Genomic DNA, 25,603 nt, shown 5'->3' with positions numbered 1-25,603 from the left:
TCCCCTCTCTGGGGAATAAAAAATAAAATAAAAGTCTTGTTGATGACAACCAGGAAATGATAGCTATATGTCATCTATATAAAAATGGAAGAGAAAGAACCACCTCAGTCTGCTTCACACAGAATATATATATTCAAGAGCAGGTTGCGCTGTGGTCTAAACCACTGAGCCTCTTGGGCTTGCCGATCAGTAGGTCAGTGGTTCAAATCTGCGCAACGGGGTAAGCTCCCAGCTTCTGCCAACCTAGCAGCTCAAAAGTACACCAGTGCAAGTAGATAAATAGGTATTGCTGCGGTGGGAAGGTAAGCAGCGTTTCCATGCACTCTGGCTTCTGTCACAGTGTCCCGTTGCGCCAGAAGTGGTTCAGTCATGCTGGCCACATGACCTGGAAAGCTGTCTGTGAAAAAACGCCGGCTCCCTCAGCCTGAAGCGTGATGAGTGCCGCACCCCACAGTCACCTTTGAAGAGGGATGCCCCTTACAAGAAAACCAGCCCAATGAGAAGTAAGCCTATTTAGTGTTCTCACAATGCTGACTATTGGGGAGATGGAGAGAAAAGTAGCGTTGGAAATATGTGGAACGGAGTGGATGGAAACCTGAACAGTAGCAGCCTACACTGCAAAAACCTTGAGGAAGCGCCCCAACTGTACTTCCTTAAAATTGTGTTTTAGAAATCTCTGATATTTCCAAACAAACAAGAGGGCTACAGTTTAAACACACATATATGCTACAGTCCTACGTAAACAAGCTTGGAAAGAAGCACTAAGGCAACAAGTGGAGCTTACTGCTCAGCAGATCAGATTGAAGGTGTTAAAGCATGGATAGGCAAACTAAGGCCCGGGGGCCGGATCCGGCCCAATCGCCTTCTAAATCTGGCCTGCGGAGGGTCCGGGAACCAGCGTGTTTTTACATGAGTAGAATGTGTGCTTTTCTTTAAAATGCATCTCTGGGTTATTTGTGGGGCATAGGAATTTGTTCATCCCCCCCCAAAAAAAATAGTCCGGCCCCCCACAAGGTCTGAGGGACAGTAGACCGGCCTCCTGCTGAAAAGGTTTGCTGACCCCTGTGTTTAAGCTTAGGTGAAGCTGAGTGAGGTCCACCATCAAGCACACAAAAAAGTACAGCGAGGGATTGCATTTCTGCTATTGGCAACTGCGTAGAGCATTTAACAAAAGGAACAAGAGCCCACCCCACAATAATAAGCACTTGCCTTCCTACCACCCATACATGAACCCACAGTGAAACTGCACCACGAACGCTTCCCTCAGGCACTCACTTATGCCTCTCTATAATCTCCAAGAAGATCTGAATCAGACTTCTCCAAATGCCTATTTCAATGCTGTTTTGAAAGAAACACAGCGCTAATTTTAGGAAGCGTTGCCCCGAAGGACAGAAATGGCACGAAAGCGAGCTGTACTGAACTGTAGCCCAAAATAACATTTCCACAGGCAAATGGGTTGCTTCCTCCCAACCAACCATTTCCCATCTTCCTCCTCAAAAGTGTATTTTAAGACAGACTAAATACAGTTGCTGGAAAAGAGTGTGGTTACAAGCTCAGAGAGCTACTATTTTTTAATCGAAACCTTGATCATTAGCCATTTACAGCCAGGCTGCTCTTGCAGTCTACTTCTATTAAGCCAACCCAAAAAGTAACCGCAGCCAATGGACAAACTGCTGGGTCTGGTGCTTCTATTGTTAGGTGGTTGGTCAAAAGAGAGAGAGAGAGCAGGCCCATGGAAAAACACCTCATGATGGCAAGTGCTACTCTTGAAGGCAAACCTCCAAATAAAAGGGAAATCCATCAACAAGATCTTGTAGCACAATCTGTTGCCTATTTTCTTAAAAACAGAAGTTCCTAGAGCTTCTTTCAGATGCACTACATCTAATGCCAAAGGCATTGCATACTAAGCAGGCAACATATAGAAAAGAACATTCTTTTAGCAAACACCAAATATTATTTTACGGTACCAGCTCTTCTTTTTTTCTCGTGTTTCGCATCTATTTTCTGCTGGCACACTCAGCACTTTTATCAATATATGAGTACCAGCACCTTGTTTTATACAAAAAAGCACTCTCTTAGTTCTACATGCCATCTTTAAGTTTGTCTCAACTCCCAAGAACACAGAAATCCATCTTTTACAAGAGCAGTTGGTTTCTTAAGCATTAGCAGTTAAGTGGTCATGACATTTGCGGTTTACTTTCTGGAAAACATTTGCAGCCATAGGCTCAAAAGAAAGAGAAGGATTAACTCTCCTAAAGGAAGGTCACAAGCATAATTTAAAAGTGAACCAAGAAGAGCAGCTGTGTCTGTCAGCCCAATCAAAATTGCCAGCTGGAGAATTTGCCAGCAGTATGATAACAATGCACACCAGATGTCCAATGGAGGTTCTGCAAGTAGGAAAAGATCTCTGGGCAAACTGAGCTATTAGCCTTGTTAGCATCAATGCCTCATAGGCTGCCTTCAAGCCACATACTACCCTAGTACTACATAAAGTTTAGGATTATAGTACTTCTAATCTAACACTGAACTTGCCTAGCAATAAAGCAGTAGTAGCACTAGCACTCCTCTCTCCCAAAATACTGACTCTCTGGGAATTAGGGAGATAAGCCATTTTTCTTGGCATAAAGACATTTGGATGCAGGAAACTGGAAACTGTGAGGTGTCATAAGGGACAAGGGCGCAGAGTGCAAGCTGAAGGATTGACATGTCTTCTTTTTCTGAATCTATATCAAGTGTCAGAAGAGCAAGTCCAGAAGAGCAAGGCATCAAAGGGGCAAATTCCTTTTGATAAGGAATATTTTTATTGTATTTTTTGTACAATGCCATAAAATATTCACATATGGCTAAATCAGCAACTGAACTGTACTAGTTTGGCTTGCAATATGACTTGTTAAAATAAAAGCTTGAAAGGAAAACCTGTCTCTTTAACTTTACTTCCTCACTGAAAACACCTGATTAAAAAGCAACCCAGACATAGTTGTGTTGCTTGTATCTAGACCATTCAATGGGCAGGCTTATTGTTCCTTAGCTTTTTCAGAGGCAGGCTTAACTTTCCACCCACCACTTCCATCTTCTTACAAGCCATTGAAACTTATTTACATTAGTTTCACTTCATCAGTGCATCTACTTTTGCTTTATTCCATAACTCTGACCCAAAAAGTATTTAGAGGTCAAAGATCTGAATGCAACTTTCAACTTGACAAAGCAGAAGGAGCAAAAGGAAATGCTCTTGCCATTTTTTTAAAAAGTGGATTTGCTGAAGAACACTATTCATTCTCTATTGCTTATAGTCACTATTTCAGGTATGCTAAGCCGGAAAGAAGCCCACTCAAGAAATCATGGCCAAGCATAATTTGGTAATTGGGAGCACCCTGTGGCCTATGGTATGAGCAACTTAGGAAAAGGGGATGGTGCATAAGCACAAATAAGCACCTGTGATCATTGAACAAATAGCATGGCCATGATATCTGAACTGGGCCAAGGCTTGGTATGGACATGGGAAGATTGAATCCAAATTCAACCAGGAAATTTACAACACTTCAGCATCCTTTATTTTTGTTTTGGTACAAGAAAATGATAGGGAGAAAACACACCCTAAGATAACCACAATTTTTTACACACTAAGTCAGGGGTCAGCAAACTTTTTCAGCAGGGGGCCAGTTCACTGTCCCTCAGACCTTGTGGAGGGCTGGACTATATTTTGGGGAAAAAAATATGAACGAATTCCTATGCCCCACAAATAACCCAGAGATGCATTTTAAAGAAAAGCACACATTCTACTCATGTAAAAACACCAGGCAGACCCCACAAATAACCCAGAGATGCATTTTAAATAAAAGGACACATTCTACTCCTGTAAAAACACGCTGAAGTTTGCCTACCCATGCGCTAAGTATTATTTGTGACTTACCTTAGCTTTGCCATCCTGTGCTGACATATACCCGACACACATGCTCTCTGTTGTATGACTCCACAGGAACTCTACTATGGGTTTAAACACAACAGTAATGCTTTACTTATTAAGTGTAAAAGATGAAGAAGACCTGCAGAAGGGACATGGAAAAGACTTAAGAGCCTCGGATAGAAGGTCACCAGGTTAATGGACTAGATGGAAGGGATAGAAAGGACTGACAAAACCCGAGACCAGGAAGAAGAGACGATGGATGAAGATTGGAAGAAAGTTTAAAAATTCATTTAGAGAATTAGTGTGAAATTAACGAGTGTTAGAAAAATGCTGGAATGAAACTATTTGGCTTTAATAGAAATACTATACGGAATTATGTATAAATAAGTTTTAAGTTTTAAGCTCTAGGGCTTTTTATGGTAAGATAAGGTTAAAATAAATTAAGGTAATTTAATGATAGAATATAGTGAAAGATGGAAATGATTTGCTGAGATAATTAATAATTAGAATACAAAAAAGGGAGGTGTGAGGAGGTCGATGAAACAAGTTAACGAAAGATAAAGGTTTGGGAATATTGGATTGTAATTTGTTGACATCCATTCATTTTTCCCCAGCTCTCACAAGCTGTAGTTAATGTAATAGATCTAAATTAAAGAACTTAAAAATAAGATATTCAGTAGGGCTTTCTTTGCACACTTACCTAGTAGAGACTGCTTATCCTGTGGAGAGTTCGACTCTGCAGAACACCGACAAGATCGAAGAACTATCACACCTCCGAGAACACCATCCTCATTGGCTAGAAAAGGTGAACCTGGGAAGAAATTTGGGGGGGAGAGAACCATGAAAACAGATTTTTTAAAAGCGCACTATATAGTACGAATTACATTAATGTCCTCAGTTCCAGAACTTCAGAACTTTTCTGGCATTTGCCTCCATATGCTTTAAAACAAGTAGCATTTTTCTGCGTATGTGAGGAATCACTTGAGTATGGGGGAAAAAAAATCTCCCTTGTCTGCTGGTGGTCCCATTTCTCTGTCCTTCACATCAAATTAGGCCCATTACATTTCTCATTAGAGGAAATGATAAAAGATACAATTCATGTTCAACCAGGAGCGTTTACTGCAAGGCGCATGCTAATGCATGTGGTCATTACCTTCCCCAAGAGGCCAACATGTGTCTCCCATATGTAGAATCAACCACCTCACTCCTGTCCAAGATTGTGCAGTGCAGGTTACTCAGTACACGTGCCAAGTTAAGAGCTTGTTTGTGTTCAGGTGTACCCTGCACCATATAGGAAAGGGAGGAAGGATCCAATTAAGCCCTATAGCAGAGGTGGGGAATCTTTTCCAGCTCAAGGGTTACATTTCCTCCTGGGCAAACTTCTGGAGGCTGCAGGCAAGTGGTGGGCGAAGCCAGAGACAAAAAGTGGGTGGAGATTCTTAACCTCTGTACACCAAGGAGTACTATATAGCACGTTCGAGCCATAGAGAAGTCAGAGGTTTCTGCACACACATCTCTCCACCCAGGCAAGCAACAGGCAGTAACACAGTTCAAATACACATTCCAGCCATCTGAGTGGGTTGCCCTAGGGCCATGGAGCAGGGCCATTGGTGGGTATGGCCTCAGACAGAGGAGTGGCCTAGACGACAAAATTAGGCCCAGGGGCTCCCTACAGAATCCCATCCCGTACTGGCAGAGGCATGGATCACTCACTCAGATTGAAGCATTTCCAGCCACTCTTCAAAGCATTTTGAAACATTCTGTTCTTGTGTTTTCAAAGAAGAATAAGCACGCTACCACTGAAGTGACAATAAACAGCAGTTCCTAAAATACTGGGACTTCTACGAGTTGCAGTACCCACTACTAAAGAAAGCTGGCCAAAGTCAGTGCTGTTTGCATCCTGTGCTTTCCGTGCTGAGAAGCCCGTCAGAAACGTTGGCAAGAGAGCAGAAAACAACTGTCTGACAAATGTTTCCTTTCAAATTCAAAACATGCTTTTTTGAAAAAAAAAGGTGCTATACCAGAAGCTGTAATTATTTTTAAATTAGCCAAATAAAACTTATGCATTCCCCTTTTGTGTGACTTGAAATTAATGTCATACGCTTTCAGAACGTGGAAAGTATTTTATGGTTTAAATATGACCTAAACATCTTAAGCCACAAGATTAAATGCAAATGTAACAAGTTAGTTAAGGCCAAAAAGTCTTTGATCACACATTTGCTAAATGTTTATTGCCCTAAATATCGAGCAACAACAGTGAAAGACAACCATTTCATTTATTTTTACTTGAGAAAAACGTACGTTTTTGACAATTTTTTTTAACCTCAGACAAAGATGTGTTCTTTTATCATAAGGTCTTTGAGTGCTTTGCACAAAGATGGTACAAAACACTGAATGTGGATCCTGTGCAAAAGCTACTGGAGGCCAAGAGGCCTTGAGCAGCAGCACTGCCTGAAACAGAGTTCAGTCTCTACACCCATCCCAAAGGAAGTGCTCAAGGATTGTGGAATCCATTCCACAGACTGTCACACTCTAGCAGAAAAGTTCCTGAGATTCCACAAATCAATTAGCAATTAGTCAAGTAACATCCTGAGCAATCTAAATATTAACACTATAATTTTTTGTGGGGTGGGGTGGGGTGAGGCTAGAAACATCAATCTAGGTGGCAGCCCAATCAAGTTGTTTAACTAGCTTGTCCCACTGGGACTTTAAGTGCAACTAACTTTACTTGCTTTATGGACCACTATCAACAGATGTCCTTCCGCTCATGGAAAGATTGCTTTACACCACACCAAAAAAGTGAAAACTTAGGGCCACACTACAAGTGAGTGTCATATGGTTAGCCTGGGAGTGCAAGCACTTGGAGGTGGGCATTAAACTTTTGCTCCCTGCTGCAACTCTAATCTGGAGCAACCCCCCCCCCCCAACCTCTGCTATTTGCATGGGCAACAGTGCTTGTACTGGAGCCAATCTCTTCACCATGCGGGAGGAATGAGAGATTTTAAACTTCAAGCCTCTAGCTAGAACAACCAAAATGTGACAAAGCACTGTTTGTTTCATGATTGCTGCAAGATATGTCTGCTAAAGCCTCAGCGCCTAGGGCTTGCCGATCGAAAGGTCGGCGGTTCGAATCCCCGCGGCGGGGTGCGCTCCCGCTGCTCGGTCCCAGCGCCTGCCAACCTAGCAGTTCGAAAGCACCCCAGGGGGCAAGTAGATAAATAGGTACCGCTTACCAGCGGGAAGGTAAACGGCGTTCCGTGTGCTGCGCTGGCTCGCCAGATGCAGCTTTGTCACGCTGGCCACGTGACCCGGAAGTGTCTCCGGACAGCGCTGGCCCCCGGCCTATAGATGTGAGATGGGCGCACAAACCCCAGAGTCTGTCAAGACTGGCCCGTTCGGGCAGGGGTACCTTTACCTTTACCTTTATGTCTGCAGTACATAGCTGGGTAGCTAAGGATATGAAGGTAACAAAACATTAATCTTAGGGATATAGTTCAATCTATTTCAGAAAGCCATGAGCTAATTACTACTCCAAGTAACATCTACAATTAGTTTCTCCAATACTGGTGCTTAACTTTTGAAGAGCACAGTAATCGAAGTCAGTTGAAGGCAAAATGTTTAAGTGATAAACTACCTTTCACAGATAAAAACTCAGCCGCTGAACAGAACCTAGGAACCAATGTGAGCCTGGCTCACAAACAGGAACTTTGAGGCCGGGCCTGACAAATAAGGAGTACTCTAGGCTCCAGGACCTTAAAAATGGGTGGGAAATATGACCTATCAAATGAACACAAAGACCCCAGGAACCCCCTAAACTTCCCAAAGAGTATCTGAGAGACCTAGGAGATTCACAGTAATAGAATCATAGAACTGTAGAGTTGGAAGTGATCCTGAGGATCATCTATGTATCCATCCCATACGGGGATTGAACCTGCAACCTTGGTGTTATCAGAACCACACTCTAACCAACTGAACTACCCAGGCATGTCTGACTTTTTCAAGGGACAATTTTTTTATGGCCAGCTTTATGACTCAATATGCCTGCCCACACCTCCTCAAAAGCCAAAGAGGGAACTTACTCTGGTTACAACAATTTCGAGAAAGGCTGCAGCAACCTGCTCATGGGCTTTCCCTTCATTCTGGATTTCTGAAGATTTAAATTTATCTAAACAGATTGCAGGTTCCGCCCAGCTTCAAAAACGTATTTTTGAATAATGCCCATCTGCCCCAGCATGACCATTGGTCAGAATGGATGGATATTGTAGTCCAACAAAGTCTAGAGGGCATCAGGTTGGGGAAAGCTTTAAATACTAAAAACAATTAGACTTCAAATACAATTTTTAATGTTAATTAACAATTCCGACATATAAATGGATAACATAACCAAGCTATCATGCTCTTTGCCATCTATCATGTTACTAGTCCTTTGTTTATGCTCCAGGCTGCAATGAATTTTCAACATGTTCTTCCCAATTCTTTTTTAAAAGCAACATTTCCCCTCCGTAACTATTTAATAACTAACATAGCGGAGTAACGTTAATTACTACGTGAATTTTATTAGGTTCATATTCAATAAAGAAATTCCTGGGTCCTAACCTCATTCTTACTTTTTCTAGTGCAATAAAGGAAACTTTGCAACATGTCATTTCCATACCAAAGCATCTTTACTGTGTAAGGGGAAAACATGTACCACGTGATGTGCGCCTACACGCATGTGAAATTACTTGAGACGCACCATCTCTTTCCTGGGAAGGAAAGGGGGGGTCAATAAAGGAAAATCCATTTGTGAAACATCTTGACACTTTCTGAATTTGGGTATTTGCTAATATAAATTGTGACTAGGAAGGTCTTGTAGCCAGGACCATCAAGTAAAAGAAATAGCAGTAGTACTATGCGGAAAGTGAACAGCAGTTCAAGAATACTTGTCACTCCATTTTTCGAATTCACTGAAGTTTTTACTAGCAGTATTTTGAGACTTTGAAGTTTGAAATATAAATATTTCTACTACATTTCAAGCTGCATAGTAACATCTAAGCCTGTTCATAAATATTTACTCAAAAATACACACACATAGTAAACAGCAACCATGATTTGCATCAACAGGGTGGTCAGAGGGGAAATGTTACCCAGATTTGTGTTGGGGGGGGCACGACGACACCCAACTCTAAACTTTTATTGAGAAGATTACATTATTTTCTGGAGGAAGGGAGGCAGTAGAGCTAGGCTCCGATCCAAAAAGGAACCTGATAAACATGGAAGGGCAAGAGTTTTTACTTTCTGTACACTTTTCATAATAGCAGCTAATGCTGCTGAAGAGATAGGCCAGTGTTCAGTTTAAATGGCAGCCACCCTCCTCAGTAGCGAGTACCACTGTTGCTTTTTGTAACTGCGAATCATCTGTGTATGCTTTCAGTCTGGGGACAGGAGAAATGACCTGGAAGAGGGAGAAGAGAAGCAAGAGATACTGATACCCACAGCATTCTCAAAATTTCTGATGTGCCCAAAGGTTCAAAAAGATGCAACATCTCTTGGGGACTCACTTGAGCCAAAAAGCAGGGTAGAAAATTGACGGCAAAAAAGCAAAACAAACCAGTAGTCCTAATGGCATCTCCAAGTCCTAAAGGAGCTCTAAAGGATAGCAGCCAAAATAATCCCCCCACCCCAATGGATCAGCACAGCTGTCGAAACAAGATCAGAATTTTGTTTCACCTGATTAGTTTCCACTTCGTATTAACAGAAAATGAGTTCTTAGGTTTGATGCTGGTCTACATGTATCAATCAGTGAACACATAAAACCAGTTAATTTATTGTACTATTTGACTCCTTGGTATCTACCATCAAGAACAGACTGCATGCCATCCCATTTAGTTTTATTATTCTCACACACAGATAAATACAGGCGTCTCCTCACTTACGCACATTTTGACTCATGTGCGACCGCCTATATGCACAGTGCTGGGAAATAAAGCAAACAAGTTAAACTGTAAAAAGGCACAAAAACGGCAAAAATGGTCCGAAAAGAGCAGGGAAACTGCAAAAATGACCCACAGCCAAGCACCAGGAAGTCTACCTCTGAATCAGAGCCAGGCCTTTCAGGGTACCAGTCTATCCCACCCTCCTTGCCGTTGTTTCCACATTGTCCTCTCCAGCGATGAGGACGATTGAGAGCCTCCATTCACACCAGTCTGGTAAGTGCTGCTGCTTTTTAAAGGGGTTTTTTCATGAGGTTCCAGGCTTTTAGAGGGTGTTTACAGGCTTTTTAGATGGTGCTCCCCACTATTTAACATATACACGCAGTACCTGGGAACGTAACCCCATGCATAAGTGGGGAGACACCTGTATTCACATACAAATTGAGTTTTCTGTCATACCTTTATGAAACATGAATGTGGATCGACATACTGCAATATTAAATTGGGTAAGTAAGAAAAAGTGTTTTTCTTCTCTGCAGTGTCTGTCGTCAGTCTTAAAGGCTATACGTTATATTGTATGTGCACAGGTGCAAATATAACATCCGCAAAGCAGTATTTGTGCTAGAAACTGTTCGAAAATGTTTTCAACAGCCTCTACAGTGTCTGTAATGCAACAAATGCCAAAAGTAAGTCTAATAAATTTATACGGATCACCAGTTTAGTTTTCATCCTACAGAACTGTGTACACAAATACTTTCTTTTAAAGAAAAATGGTTGGCTAAATGTTATCAATTATCACACAAAAATATTGCCTTTATGCAACAGCAATATTTAGTTGGGACAACGCACTGTTTAGATGGCATATGCTCAAGAGAGAAAGAGGATCATGCCAATAATTCTTTGGTACCAATCAGATTCCAAGGTTTTGTTTTGTTTGTTTTTTAGAACAGCTTTAAAACCAAGTTAGATGGAAACAATCCAAAAATTCAATAGACCTTTGGCTCCGCTTGCATGGCAACAAGCAATGGGGTACAGCAAGGAAGCTTTCAGTGGGTTTTGAGACCTACTTAACAGTACGCTTTGGCGAGGTGGGGGCTGGAACAGCCAGGTCTCCACTCAAAGGTTTTTCCTTTCCATGTTAATGATGTGAATGCATGTGTTACTGTTTCTAGGTCAGAACTGAAAACAAAGTGTACTTTTTTAACTAGACTTTATAGGGTTCTAAAGTTCCATAATCAAAAGGCTTCAAGCTAGCTAATGAGTTTCATGGAGAAAAATGATGAAGGAATTTCCATTTTCCTTTTAAAAAACAATTCGCTTGCGTGCCCATGATAATGTTGGAAAGGATGCTTGGTTCTGCATGCATGTTTCAGTACGCCTGAAGTTCCATACTTACAATTTAAAAATCATTTTGTACTTTCAGAGTATATTGAAGAAATGAAAGCATTTTCTTCAACAAAAACAAACTCACTTGTTAGCTACTGTTAATTAGGCGTCCTGCACAGAAACAAATAATAATAACTTTCCCTGCCACTGGTTAACATTTCCCCCTTTTTTATATCATCAAGGAGGTGGTACAACAAAGGAAACAGGGTGAGCACTTCAGGACAGCAGAGAAAGCCAGTAAGAAGGTTTTGATTGACAGACCTAGACTAACACCCACACCATATAGTTAAAGCAATCTTTTACCACTTTAACATTTGTAGCTTCACCCAAAGAACTGTAGGAACTTTAGCTTAAAAGTGCTGGGAACGGTAGTTCTGTGAGAGGGTGTCCTGGCTAGACGTCATCAACCAAAAGGAAAGGCTGCTACCCAAAAACTATATGGACCTTTGATAGGTCTGTTGCTCTCCTCAACGCTTCTCTAGGGCAATTTGGATTCTCCCCACACAGAATTACAGGGTGGGGCATCAACAATCAGCTAGCTGATAGGACCTCCTTCCTTCTCTTGGTTAAAAAAAAGTATATCTGAAGGACTATTTAGAACGCTTCCATCTGTCTATGCCTGATGAATGATGATACCATGGGGACAGCAAGACAGCTGTTTCATTCTGGGGTTGGGGCAGCCTTTTTTTGGCCACAGAAGCAGCCACCACAAAATGATGAAACTGCAAGGAGAAGATTCAAATAAATACTCCCTTTGCAAAACAATGCAAGCATTAAAAAAACACACACGAAAAAACACCACTATCAGGTTTCCAAAGGTTTAAAAGTACTTTACATGCAATTCTACACATATTTCCATTGTTAGCTTCCCAATCTGCCTGCCTGCAAAACAGGATAAACATTCCACAAGCTGCATTCCACAAACTTGGCTGAATTTGAAAGGACTAGACGAGTTATAAAATCCACTGTTCTTTATGAAATATGCTTATGTATACAGAATACCATTTCCACTCTGCATCAGACCATTGTGTACATCATCCTACATCTTCATTAAACTATCTGTATAATAAACAAACCAGGTATTCTACTGTTAATCATCATTTGTGTCCTCTGCAGTGCTTGCTATAAATATCAGATGACAAAAGACCATCTGCCACTAATTCTGCCCATCACCTTAAAAAAAAAAAATCCAGATGTTTAAGTCAGGTATTCCTAAGTGGGAAGAAATATTCCCAAGCCTCTGTGGATATCTGAATTATGAAAAAAAACGTTGGGGGGAGAAGGAGCATCAGAAGTGTGGTGGAAAAAAGCTGTATTCAGCTGCCCTTGAGGCCAATATTTTCAGTTCTGACTATCCTTTTCAGTTATTTCTTGCCGAGCTATTATTTCTCTAAAGATCTGTACTGTTATAGTAGACGTTTTAATGTTACCATAAAGCATGCTACTTTTAAAAAAAAAATAAAATTTGAGAACAAGTCATACTGTCATAAGAAGGCTATTAGCCTATTTTATTCACAGTTATTTCATAGGAGAGGGAAAACCTGCATCATACATTACACCTCAAGCAAACTTTTGTATCATTTAAAATCAACAGCAGGAAAGTTTTTAAGAAAAGAGCTATTCAGCATATGCCCAGTATTTTTGCATAACCTCTTAGGTGTACTTTTGCAAAAAGTTAGCTGTGCCGATTCCGAGAAACGGCAGCGTTCAGCAAACCATATGCTGGGGTTTCAGGATTCTTTGGACCCAACACTGAAATATTCTGTCTCTAAAAAGTTCCCTTTCAACATTTCAGCTAAAACACAGTAGGGCTCCCCCCACCTTCACACAAGGTTATCAGCACAGAAAGGCATGTGTTGTACTTTAAAAGGCTCTAAACATCCCTTTCATAAACATTCTTATAAAAATACAGTAGTGTTTTGTGAAGTAGTTACTGGGGAGGGAAACTATTCAGGATGTTGTTAAAATTGCATCAAGGTCTTAATCAAGTTAAAGAGCCATTCACTTTTCCATTGTTTGTTTTGGTGACTAATGTGACAGAAGATAAACTAGAGGTTAGGACTATCTTAGATTTTGCAAAGAAGGCAGTTTTCTTTTTTAGGAGCCCTCATATAAAACAAGAGCATTAATGTCCTTTTAATCATAAATAAAACACTTATTTCCAGGAATAATGAGAGCCAAGCCAAAACAAGATCATTCTAATTCAAACACTGCTACTATGACAAGAAATCTACTCACTAATCCTCATTCGGTCAATTCTTGAAAGGGCTTTTCTTGCCTAAAAACTAATGGCAAACTTTCAACAGCAAAAGTTGCCCATATTTAGCAAGCTATCCCAAATTGAAAATAGAAGTACTGGTAGTCATAATAGTTCAAATCAACGAGAAGTTGGTTGAAATGGTTTCATAGAAACATTCTTCATCTATATTTTCAACACATGCACACATCCCTTCAACATAATCCGTTACAGCTTTTGGGTAAAATTCCGTTTCTATTAAGGGCTTAGGATTTTGTTGCGAACCTCTTACACATTCAACCACCTACACATTTTCATTTTCAAACATCTGCACAACAAAGCAGGTGAGATCAAAGAATCAGAAGGATAGCACAGAAGAAAAGGTATCGAAGTAAAAAAAGTAGGAAACACAAAAGCCACCAAGATGTTCCTCAATGTTGCCTATTTATATCTCTCTTTTATACTCTGAATTATTTCATGTATGCGTTATACACACTATAACTATCAGCTTGTGTCACAAGACCCCCCTAACATACCAAAACCATTTCTGCTGCAACAGGCTTACGACAAAAACAACAGTGTCTTCTGGAACTCTGGAGTTCAACCTTCCCCCGCCCCCAATAGACTAGACTGCACTGCATTGAACAGGTATTAGTCCCCAAAAGCTAAAGCTCTAATCAATGTGTTACTCTTCCTGGTGTCACAAGCCTCATTGTTTTTTGCTGCCACAACAGAACAACATGGCTACACCTCTGGCAAGACTCACCTCACTTGATCCATAAAACATTTACTAAAAACTGCCTGTGCACAGTGAAAGGTTTAAGTGAAACTGCTTGCTCTGCAGATGTGAAGCAACACCTGTCTCCATCTAACACAGAAGGTGAGCTCCATTAATGCCAATAACCAGCACTATGAAATACTGGCTTCTTGGTGTTTAAGGGAGCATGGGGACATTCTAAGAATACCCACTTGAAGCAACGCTAGGAAGTTTGTGAAGTGGAACACTGGTACAAGTGTCACTTTGGGGAGGATCAGAAGAAAAGTAGACAGACAGCAGTTCTTAGCCTCTTCAGAGATCTGCTAACAAATCTTGTACTTACTAATAAACTTGTTTTGCATAGTTTCTAGTAGAGCCTGATGAGCATCTTCATTTTGCAAAGCACACGAACATTCTCTGGCCAATAAGGTCCGCACAAGGTGCTCCCCACAACCTACACAAAACATTAACAAGCATGGTTAACCTATATCTGTACGATTGGGGAAAGCACTAAACACAAATTTTGGGGGCAAATCATTGCAATCTTGTCTCTGCGCAAATCCCAAGAAAGATTTCGGAAAGTTAAGACATATGAACAAAGCAGGAAAATAATGCAAAGGAAAAGAAAACATTTAAAAAGTGAAGGCATCAGTTTTATTCTATATTAACTCATATTTCACAATGACTTAGGATTCTACAGCACAGTGAAGGCTGTTGTGTCAAGTACAACCCAAGAGGCTTGCTTTCAAGAAAACGCCTACTTATTTAGGCCTCAAGTGTCAACGTACAAAGTGTTTGATAATCCTTCTCTCATCCATGCCTCCCCTAACCTCAAGTTAAGACCTTTTTTTATCGATTAACTGTCAAGTCCAATTTATACAGACACTCAAGGAAGCACATAGTTGTGCATCAGTTAAAGATATACCAGTTTTAGAAATACAGAAATCCTTTTGATGTCAGAATTTTCACAGATTGGTTAGGGGGATTGGTTAAGAGCCAGTACAACTAAGTTTAAGACAACATTTCTTTTCTCACTCACCTCAACCAGATGCCAGGAAAGCCATTAACTGGAAAACCCTCCTATTCCCATTTTAAAGGGTTAAAAAGCTACACCCTAGGTCTGTACAGTGGAAACTCGGGTTTCGGATGTAATCCGTGATGGAGGCATGTCTGCAACCCGCAGTGTTCATAACCTGCAGCGCCGCGCCTGCGCGTGACGCGATTTAACACTTATGCGCATGCACGAGTGCGAAACCCGGAAGTAACCCTTTCCGGTACTTCCGGGTTTCCTGCAGTCCACAACCTGAAAAGGCATAACCCGAAGCGTTTGTAACCCGAGGTACCACTGTACTTTTAATGAAAGTAGGGCAGAACATTTTCCAGAATGGTGTCTGACTCAAGCACACCAGCAAGCACCTTTGCTTTGTCATTTCAATATATTTAGTTATGATTTCTGTGATTTTTAAGACCACAGATGCTCCTAATCAACTTTATTCCCAACCCCATTCTTAGGACAGAGGCTTCATTCTAGGTGGCAGATATTTTTCAGCATGAATGCTGGTAACAACAATGATAGCTGACTAACATAGTGCTTGTGGGGGATAACTGTGCAACAACGGGCTCAGACAGAGTAAAGGTGAACCTGTTTCTCAAACTGAATGGAACAGACAGGATCCCAGAAATTTAGTCAGCCGCAAACCTTGGATTCAGCAGTAAGAGTTTGCCAGCTGTAATACACCCAGTCCTTTTCATCTCCAAGTTTGTTGGCAGACTTCAAGGAATTCCAGAACACAGCCGGGCAGCAAAGACACACCCTCTGACTTTACCAGCCGATGGCAGATGAGCAGAAAGATATTTTATGCTGATCATTTTTGCGCATTCTATCCATAAATGTACGGCTGGTAAAAAAAACAAACCTCTGTATGCCACAGAAAACGTGTGTTATGGCTTCCTCCCTTGTAAATGCTCTACCTGAGCTATGACTAATTTATATGTTTTAAAAACAAAATAAACCTTGCATGACGACTTATTTCTACCACATATGCAACACAGGAGTGTCTCTAAATACTGGCCTCGCTCTCAGATTGCACCAAACCTGTGTCTGAACTATACCACTTCAGACTCCAAGTGCTCACGTAACAGAACTCTCTCTCCACACATAAAACTAGGGTCTAGACTTCCCGGACATCATTTTTGAATGGAGAATAATTCAGTTGTGTGAGCCGCCACCAGTACCCCAGTCTCTGCAGAACTGGATTGTCTACTTTCAATACAGTACTGCACTAATATGTTAGGAAAATATTTTTATTTGGCAAGGGACAAAAGAGAGAGAAAAGAAACACGCCTTTAAGTTAATTTGGCTCATAATATACTGGGCTAAAAGGAGAACACACACCAAGATTGTTTAATCCCCATAAATTCAGCCAAAAATTCACTGTTCCAACTGACTTCTAGCCATTAAAATGGATTCAATGTGAAGGACTTGCACAACCCCAGAGAAAGACTCTGGAAGTCCTTCCAGATATGACCATAAGGTATACATAAAGGATAAGAAACCACCAGGAGAAGTTACCCAGATTTGAAAGTGATGCTTTTGGAATGGTACCTGAATGAGATGTATTCAGGTCGCTCAAAACAGTTTATTTTTATCTGGCTTTCTTTCCTCTCCTCCCCTCTAGATTTCAAGTGCTCTGGGTTGGTTTACACCATATATTTCCTCTCACTTCAATCCTTTCAGTAAAACCTGTGAATTCAGAATTTGGCCTGCCAACTTGCCAGTGTTAGGACTGTTTGGCAAAGGCTGCAATCCTAGACACACATACCATAATGGGATTTTCTTTTAAAAAATGGTTAGGATTGTGCTGAAAGTTGCATTACCTTCAAAGAGGATGGCCATATGAAAAAGAGGACAGGCCTGCTGCATCTTTAATGGTTGTGTAGAAAAGGGAATTTCAGCAGGTGAATCATGTCATGCAGTTGCCATGTCTGTTTTCATCTGAACATCCTACCTCCAAGTAATATGGAAGGTTTTGCTTGGATTTTATTTCTCTGAATAAATGCAAATGAATAATTTTGCTGTGAGGTGTTTCTGTGCACTATGTGCAATGTCTATACCTGAAGGATTGTCTCACATAAATCCAGTTGGTCACTGCACACTGGACGCAAGGGAGGATCTTCTACAGATACCATATTGTCAGGAGATCCATTTCACACCATGTAAGGATCAGGCATTTAATATCATTGCAACTACCCTTTGGAAATTCTTCCCTTTTCAATTTTAGACAGGCACCGTTTGTTGTCTTTTCAGCACCTACTGAAGACCTTCCTCTTCTAGCAAGCCATTTAAGGCAAGACCTTTCTCAGTCTGGATCTGTACTGGAATTTTAATGATTTTACAGTCGTGCCTCGGCTCTCAAACGCCTTGGGAGTCGAACATTCCAGCTCCCGAACAGCACAAACCCAGAAGTGAGTGTTCTGGTTTTTGAACGTTCTTTTGGAAGCTGAACGTCCGGCGGGGCTTCCGATTGGCTGCAGGAGCCTCCTGCAGCCAATCAGAAGCCGCACTTTGGAAGTCGAACGTTTCGGAAGTCAAACGGACTTCCGGAACGGATTCTGTTCAACTTCCAATATACGACTGTATTTGCTTGTTATTCACTGCCCTGGGCTCCTTTGATAGGGATATAAAATTAAATTATTATTTCAGTACATAATCTATGCCGCACCAACCCAGCAAAGTATCATTGGAAAGCCCATGACACACAGCCTTAGATCAGGGCAATGCCACCTCTTCTACTATCTGCCTCTGAACTTTATTTACTTGAGGCGTCCCACGAATGCAGAACATTTTATGCTACAATTGTGTTTTTTTAATCTGTGGGATTTATTGGCCACTTTACTGTTTTTATTTTTTTATTTTAGCTGTTGCTGGTTTGACTGCTTTATCTGCTGTATTATCCGACTATTTTATGCTGTTCTAAGCTTTGTTTGTTCTTGTCACTTTTTATTGTTATTTGATAAGTTTATTCTGTCATAAGGTGCTTTGAACAGCAATTAGACACAAAAAAAGGGTAGAGGGTGTACATTTCAGAAAGCAAGTAACTATTAGGTATATTCAAACTTCCCCAGATGATTTCGTATTTCCCTCACGGGGCAAGCAGCAGATAAGAGTGTGTGTGTGTGTGTGTGTGCGCGCGCGCGCGCACACATTCAACACCTCCTCCGCCAGCCACCACTTTAATCAAACTGGCAGCCCCGTGTGGTTTCAACCCGAGGAAAGAAAACCTTGTGGATCTCCTGCATAACGTGGAGTTTGGTTCTCATTTACTCATTATAATGAGTTGCTTCCAAAGTTGGAGGAAGCATTTACAGGCACAGTGTACATTACAGTAGTCCTCAAAATGTATCTAACATCTTTTGCTTTGCCATTATTAAGCCAGGAAATCATTTATAGAGGGCACACCATTCAGTTCTGGCAGTATTTCAGGTATTTTACAATGAAACACTGAAAACATGCAAAGTTTAACTGTTAACAGTGTAACCCGCTTTATCAGTTTCCAGGACCATTTACTACCATATGTATTGTTTCTCGTTTGAGCTTGTCACAAAGCCCAGCACCTACACCATGCTTTCCCCCTAAGCAGATTTCTGCACTTTAAAGTAACCACAACAAGAGCCTTAAAAAAACCTCAGCATAGGATAAAGTAAAACATTACTTATTATTCCAGCCCTGCACCTCAGAGTCCTCTAGCAATGGAATAAAGATGGCATAGCAAAGAACTTCTGTAAAGCAAAAGGGTTTCAGAGCAGCATGTCACAGAAACGGTTTTCTGCTTCTTTTGATGGGCTTTCCTTTCAAGTCAGGAAATTAGAAGCAGGTGTGTCAGAGGGCACCCACATTCATACACCACACTGAAACACACACGTTTTCAATTTTCAAACATGAAAGCAACTCCTATTGAACGGAGGGAGAAATGAAAACCCAGGGCCCTCTTTCTGCAAGCCATATGCAAAAGGCTATGGGGGAGAAAGTCAGGCAGCATGTTAATAGCTCGTGAGCTATTGTTAGATACTCTTGCCGCAATAGCAAAACAGCTCTGGAATCTAAACAAAAACAGAACTGCACACAAAGACATTAAAATTGTTATCTGCTATGCAACACTATTAAAAAAACCAATCAGCATTGTATACTACTTCAGAGGTGGCACTCATTAGTATATCAAAGCTTGCTATGCAGTATTTTGAAAAGAGTTTCTCAACGTAGCATTTTAAGTCACAATGATAAATAGTAAATAATAAATAAATAAAACCACACACGTGTACATACTATAGTATCTCCCTATTCTCCCTGCTGTTTTCAAGGAACAATTCTTGTTAAAACTCTCTTCTCCTCTCTCTATATATATACATATGATACTGTAGATGCAAACCAATTTTGAAAAGATTTCAACATTGCTGAAAGATAATTTTTGGAATAATGCAATTAGGAACAAGCATGCTGCTTAAAAACTCTGGTAGGTAGGAAGAAACTCTGGTAGCATGATTTAGATAAATCAATTGTTATTTTACTTGGTTGTCAGGAGCTAACAGAAGGGTTATACCGATCATTATGATTTACAGTGGTGCCCCACAAGACGAATGCCTCGCAAGGCGAAAAACTCGCTAGACCAGGGGTCTGCAACCCGCGGCTCCGGAGCCGCATGTGGCTCTTTTACACCTTTGCCATGGCTCCGGGGCGGATACTAGCAAGGGGAGGAGGCGCCTTGTGCGCCCCGACACTCGCCACTGTGGCAGGCGCTGTACTGGCTGTGACATCGCATGGGGACGGTGCGTGCGTTAGTCATGCACCACCCTGACGTCACCTTCCCACCCGCCCACCCGCTACATTGTAAGGGGCATGTACGCTGGTCACTGCATTGAAAAGGGGCGTGTACGCTGGTCACTGTTTTGAAGGGGAGTGAAGAACACACACACAAAAAAAGGTAACTTGTTAATTTAACATTTATTTCTATGAGGAGGAGTAATTCTGAGGGGTCAAACAAAGAAATAATAAAAAAGTGACAAAAAAGTTATTTTTATAATGACGAGTTTTGCGGCTCCCAGGTTTTTTTCTTCGGAAACGGGTCCAAGTGGCTCTTTTTGTCTTAAAGGTTGCAGACCCCTGTGCTAGACGAAAGGGTTTTCCGTTTTTGCGTTGCTTCACTAGACGAATTTCCCTATGGGCTTGCTTTGCAAGATGAAAACGTCTTGCGCTTTTTTTAAAAAAGCCGCTTGAAGAGGCGCAGTTGCAACGGACCGTGCTTCGCAAGACGATAAACATCGCAAGACGAAAAGACTCGCGGAACGAATTCTTTTCGTCTTGTGAGGCACCACTGTATGCAACATAGAGTAGTAGGGGGAAAAGACAGGTCACTGTCTTGACAAGTTTAAACTCTACAATATGACAGTAAGGAGTGAAGAAAAGGAAGCAAGAGAGAGGCAAGATATTTAGAGTATGAGATGGTGTTACTACAGTAGTGGAAAGAAAGTACAATTTGCATTCTAACCCCCCCAACCCCCCCCCCTACTAGAACTACATTTTAAATGAAAATCTATGACTAGCCTTGTTCAGGATTCCTAACAATATAGACTGCATTCTCCCTCATATGCAAAGCAGACTGCTGCAACCTACAGGGCAGTTTCTCCTGCAAATTCCAAAGATCTCAGAAGCTCACTCTGCAGTAACTTGGAACAGGGTTTTTAGTGTGGCTGCCCCTATTCTACAGAATAGAATTCCCATCGAGATATGACAAGCACTCACCCCTTTCTTCGCATAAGTATTAATGGTTACATAAAGAATACACATTCCACGTGGCTCCTTAAAACAAGTTACGGTACTTCTCAATAGCAAGGAAGATAAAGCCAAAGTTAATTTTCCATTACAGCACCTCCAAATTTTGAAATGAGTTTATTAGGAACCATTGGTATAGTCAGTGCCTCTCCCCACTTTTTGTGTGTGTAAAATACGAGCTGTTGGTACTCATATCTTGATAAAGCCACCTTCAAACCATGGTTTCAAATTACAATTAAATCAAGGCTAACTAAATTGGGGTTCAGAAATAAGCGATATACAGAAAAGGTAAGCTTCCAATCTCCTTCTCATGGCTGCACTGAAAAAGAAGCAAAGGGGGAGCACAAAAGTCCAAGGTTTGCTCATGCAGTACTAATCATTTAGTTTTGCGTCGTTAAATGCACAGATAAATGTTTCATAACTATTTGTTCTTTAATCTGGATCAAGCATGATTTTTGCTGCATTTTGCATGTACCGTATTTTTCGCCCTATAGGACGCACTTTTTCCCCTCCAAAAATGAAGGGGAAATCTGGGTGCGTCCTATGGGGCGAATGCAGGCTTTCGCTGAAGCTTGGAGAGCGAGAGGGGTCGGTGCGCACTGACCCCTCTTACTCTCTAGGCCAGTGTTTCCCAACCGGTGTTCCGCGGCACACGAGTGTGCCGTGAGACATCGGCTGGTGTGCCGCGAGATACCTGGAGGGAGGCGGGCGAGTCGGGCGGCGAGAGGCGGGGCGGCGGCGGCGAGGAGAGGCCGCGCCTCCTGCTGCTGCCTGGCGCTCCTCCTCGCAGCCGGCAGCGCTGCCTGGGCGCCTCCGCGCGACTCTGCCTCGCTGGGTTTGGTCTCCCAGCAGAGACGGGTCACACGCGCCCCTCCCTCCCTCCCTCAGCCTGCGCGGAGGGAGAGCCAGAGAGAGGCATCGCTCCTGCGCTCCAAGGCGGATTGAGCGCAGCTGAGAGGAGCTGCCGAGGGAAAAAACTTTCACTTTTGTGCGTCCCTCCCGGCGTGACGCTGCGCGCTGACGTCACGGGGCGGGGCTTTAATGGTGGTGTGCCGCGAGATTTTTTTTCAGTAAACAGGTGTGCCGTTGCCCAAAAACGTTTGGGAAACACTGCTCTAGGCTTCAGGAAGACATCCGCAGCCTAGGCAGCCCTGCGGGAGGTCCCGCAGGGCTGTCTAGGCTGCGCATAGTAGCCTGCTTCCCGGAGCGCGGGCGCGCTGAAAGCAGAGCTCCCGGCGCTTCGGGAACACATCCGCAGCCTAGGCAGCCCTGCGGGAGGTCCCGCAGGGATGTCTAGGCTGCGGATAGCAGCCTGCTTCCCGGAGCGTCGGGCGCCCTGAAAGCAGAGCGCCCGGCGCTTCGGGAACACATCCACAGCCTAGGCAGCCCTGCGGGAGGTCCCCGCAGGGCTTCCCACGCTGCGGATAGCAGCCTGCCGCCCGGAGGGCGGGGCGCCCTGAAGCAGAGCGCCCCTCGCGCCGGGCAGACATCCGCAGCATGGGGAGCCCTGCAGGAGTTCCCCGCAGGGCTCCCCACACTGCGGATAGCAGCCTGCCGCCCGGCACGCGGAGCACCCTGGAGCAGAGCGCCCCGCCCGCTGGACAGACATCCACAGCGTGGGGAGCCCTGCAGGAGTTCCCCGCAGGGCTCCCCACACTGCGGATAGCAGCCTGCCGCCCGGCACGCGGAGCACCCTGAAGCAGAGCGCCCCGCCCGCTGGACAGACATCCACAGCGTGGGGAGCCCTGCAGGAGTTCCCCGCAGGGCTCCCCACGCTGCGGATAGCAGCCTGCCGCCCAGTGGGCGGGGCGCCCTGAAGCAGGGCGCCCCTCACGTCGGGCAGACATCGGCCGCCCCACAATCTCGGGGGACAGCAGGGAGGCGCAGCGCTGCCATCCCGCTGTTCCTCGACCTGGTTCGGTTTCCCCGACCTGCTTTGGGGGGGGGGGGGAAATAAAGGAAAAAGTTTTCCCCCCCAAAAAAACTAGGTGTGTCCTATGGGACGAAAAATACCGTATCTGTATATCAAAGTTTATCTGCACATTTATGATTATGATTACAGCATCATCTTCCCATTAACGTGAATCTGAATAAGTAAGATAATGGAAACAGTAGAATCTATTCCAGTACTTCATATAGGTTCATCCATAAGAATATACTTCAAATAGCTGTATATAGAAGGAAAATATGTTCCGGTGAAATATTTGTAAGAACAGCAAATACCTGAGGTACTCACAGCTGTAGAGTAAGGATTCTGAATTCCCAAGTTTTCAGCCCAGCAGCCACATCCGTAAAGAGCTGCCTGACAGAAGAAGAAAGAGAGAGAACTATTTGCCCCTTTACACCAAGTAAAACTTTTGGGTAAAGAATCATTTCCTTTGTTCATCTGCAAAAGGTGCCATATACCTCTATTTTGGTAAGAATTGTATAGTCAGGTCTTTCATCCATGTGATTCAAATGGATGGCCCATTTTAGATATAATGATCTCAGTCCAATGCAAGCAAGTGGTGGATGATTCTATGTTAGGTCCATAGAATACAGATGAGAACCCATTACCAAGCCTACATGGTAACAGTGGTGAAGACAGTGTATAAACCATACTTCCCTGTCATCACTGCATCTTCAGCATGCCATCTTGTGGTGCTTTTTCCAGGAAGTCTGGGGGTTTCTCCAGCTTGGCCTACATAGAAATGTGAAAGTACCCTCAAGGGCACGCTGTAACATGTTCACTAAGTACTCTGAATTCAACTTGACATGGATGCCACTAGTTTTGCACTTCCATCCAGGGAGGTATCCAGAACACTTAGCTGGCCCTTCCCTCCTCATGCAGCTAGCAGAGGGGGATTAACTAGCTGGATCCAGGCAGTGTTAGAAACTGAGATACGAAAGCTAGGAGCTAAATGGCACCTTAAACCTAGGTTATGGGAAAAACAACGGAATGTCTAGGCATGCTTTTTTATAACAAGAATACAAAGCTGAAAATGAATGAACTGCAGCTAAATTATTATTTTCACATGTTCTAGTCCTTCCCCTGCCCACCCGCCTAATTTTTAAAAGAGGGCCTCTTCTCCAGTCTTCAGAGAGTAGCTGGAAGTGGGTGCAGTACCGCGCCCAGAGCTCAGAAACTGCTCATGCTAATGAAATTCCTTGTCACAAAATGCGCCTAGAACAATGGGAATTGCGAACACTGGATCCAGGGAGTGATAAATATCTTAGAGAGAAAGAGGGTGATCCCTGGCACCCTGAAATAAGCAGTTAAGAGACCACTCCTAAAGGAGGTCTCTCCAAACTTTGAAAAATGTGATCATTGTAGGGCATCACAAACACCCTTTTTAAGCAAGATGCTCAAGCAGTTGGTCGCTGGACAGCTCCAGGAACTCTAAAAATGGTACTGATTATCTAGACCCATTTAAATGTGGTTTCAGGTGTCACACTCTGCAATAAGTCAGTTATGATTTTGCAAAATCAGAATCTGAAAATTTTGTGAATATACTCAACTATTTTTATGAAGGTTTCGGCCTACATTGTACTATTAGTATTTTAAATGTAATGAATTATAAACTGTATGAATGAGAAAGGCAAATGATTTCAAACAAAAGTGGGCTCTGCAAGAGCCAAAGAGGGGAAGTAAGTTGTAGCTGCTAATGGCGCTTCAAATAAATAGGACTTTGCCTTTAAGCAAAACAATCAGATCAAAGGAAAAGAACATTCCTTGGACGATGAAATGGCATGTTCTAGGGTGCATGTGTCCATTTGCCTAGAGGCACTCTGATCAGGCCAAAAGTTTATGACCTGTAGTTACATATCAACAAAAAGTCTTCCAGTCCAAGATAATGTCTGCAATCAAGATATCAGTCTAATGCCACATATCAAGAGACTAAGCAAAGTGTAAGAACTCTTGGCACTTGGTCACTGCTAGGATAAAAGCCTGTGAAGTAGGCTGAAGGAGCAGTGTGAAGCTTCCACCACCATCACCCAGCTGCCTTCACTTCTCTGTGCTCCTAGTCTGGACATCTAGTTAGATAAAGCAATGACCTAACACGTGGAAGATTGGGAGCCCTGGAATACTATTGCCAATAATGTGTTTAAGGTGGTTTTGCTGCTTTTTTAAAAAAAATACACAAATTGGTACAATTGCTGCTGGTCACTCTGATTTCCTATTCTGCAAGACCTGCCCCCTGCTTTGCTGGCCTATTTCCAGCTTCCTGGGCAGGTGGGGCCCTGACTTACTCTAATTACAAAAGACAATGTTGAAGGGGCCAGAGACCATCTTAACTACGTGTTCTGCTATCAGGATACTTTCCAGAAGAGGAACTCTGGGTGTTATGGTCAAGAAAGCCCTGTCCCATGTAGCTACCAACCATACTTCAGACAGCAGTGGAATGTGGAACATCTCAATCAGCAAATCAGCAGTATTTTATGTATACCCTAGACCCATACCCTCGGATTGCGGGTGGTGCTGTAGTCTAAACCACTGAGCCTAGGGCTTGCCAATCCAAAGGTCCGCAGTTCGAATCTCTGCAACAGGGTGAGCTCCCGTTGCTCGGTCCCAGCTCCTGCCAACCTAGAAGTTCGAAAGCAC

The 25,603-nt window shown here is 42.8% G+C and overlaps 1 protein-coding gene across 6 annotated transcripts in view; it reads right to left on the bottom strand.

The window, feature by feature from the left end:
* Positions 1 to 25,603, bottom strand: part of TASP1 (taspase 1) — a 67,936-nt gene that overhangs the window by 5,959 nt on the left and 36,374 nt on the right. For 4 of the 6 annotated variants that reach the window (XM_082215594.1, XM_082215593.1, XM_082215596.1 and 1 more), the window contains 4 exons: positions 23,245 to 23,323; positions 14,539 to 14,649; positions 4,605 to 4,715; positions 3,911 to 3,984 (listed from right to left, as the gene is read on the bottom strand). In XM_082215594.1, coding sequence (XP_082071720.1) covers positions 3,911 to 3,984; positions 4,605 to 4,715; positions 14,539 to 14,649; positions 23,245 to 23,323 — 375 coding nt within the window. The remainder of the gene's footprint in view (positions 1 to 3,910; positions 3,985 to 4,604; positions 4,716 to 14,538; positions 14,650 to 23,244; positions 23,324 to 25,603) is intronic. The other 2 variants (XM_082215595.1, XM_082215597.1) reach the window with 2 other exon arrangements.

Source organism: Podarcis vaucheri, assembly GCF_965113315.1.
Source record: "Podarcis vaucheri genome assembly, chromosome: 3".
In the NCBI taxonomy this organism is placed as follows: domain Eukaryota; kingdom Metazoa; phylum Chordata; class Lepidosauria; order Squamata; family Lacertidae; genus Podarcis; species Podarcis vaucheri.
This window is presented reverse-complemented; position numbering and strand designations above follow the sequence as displayed.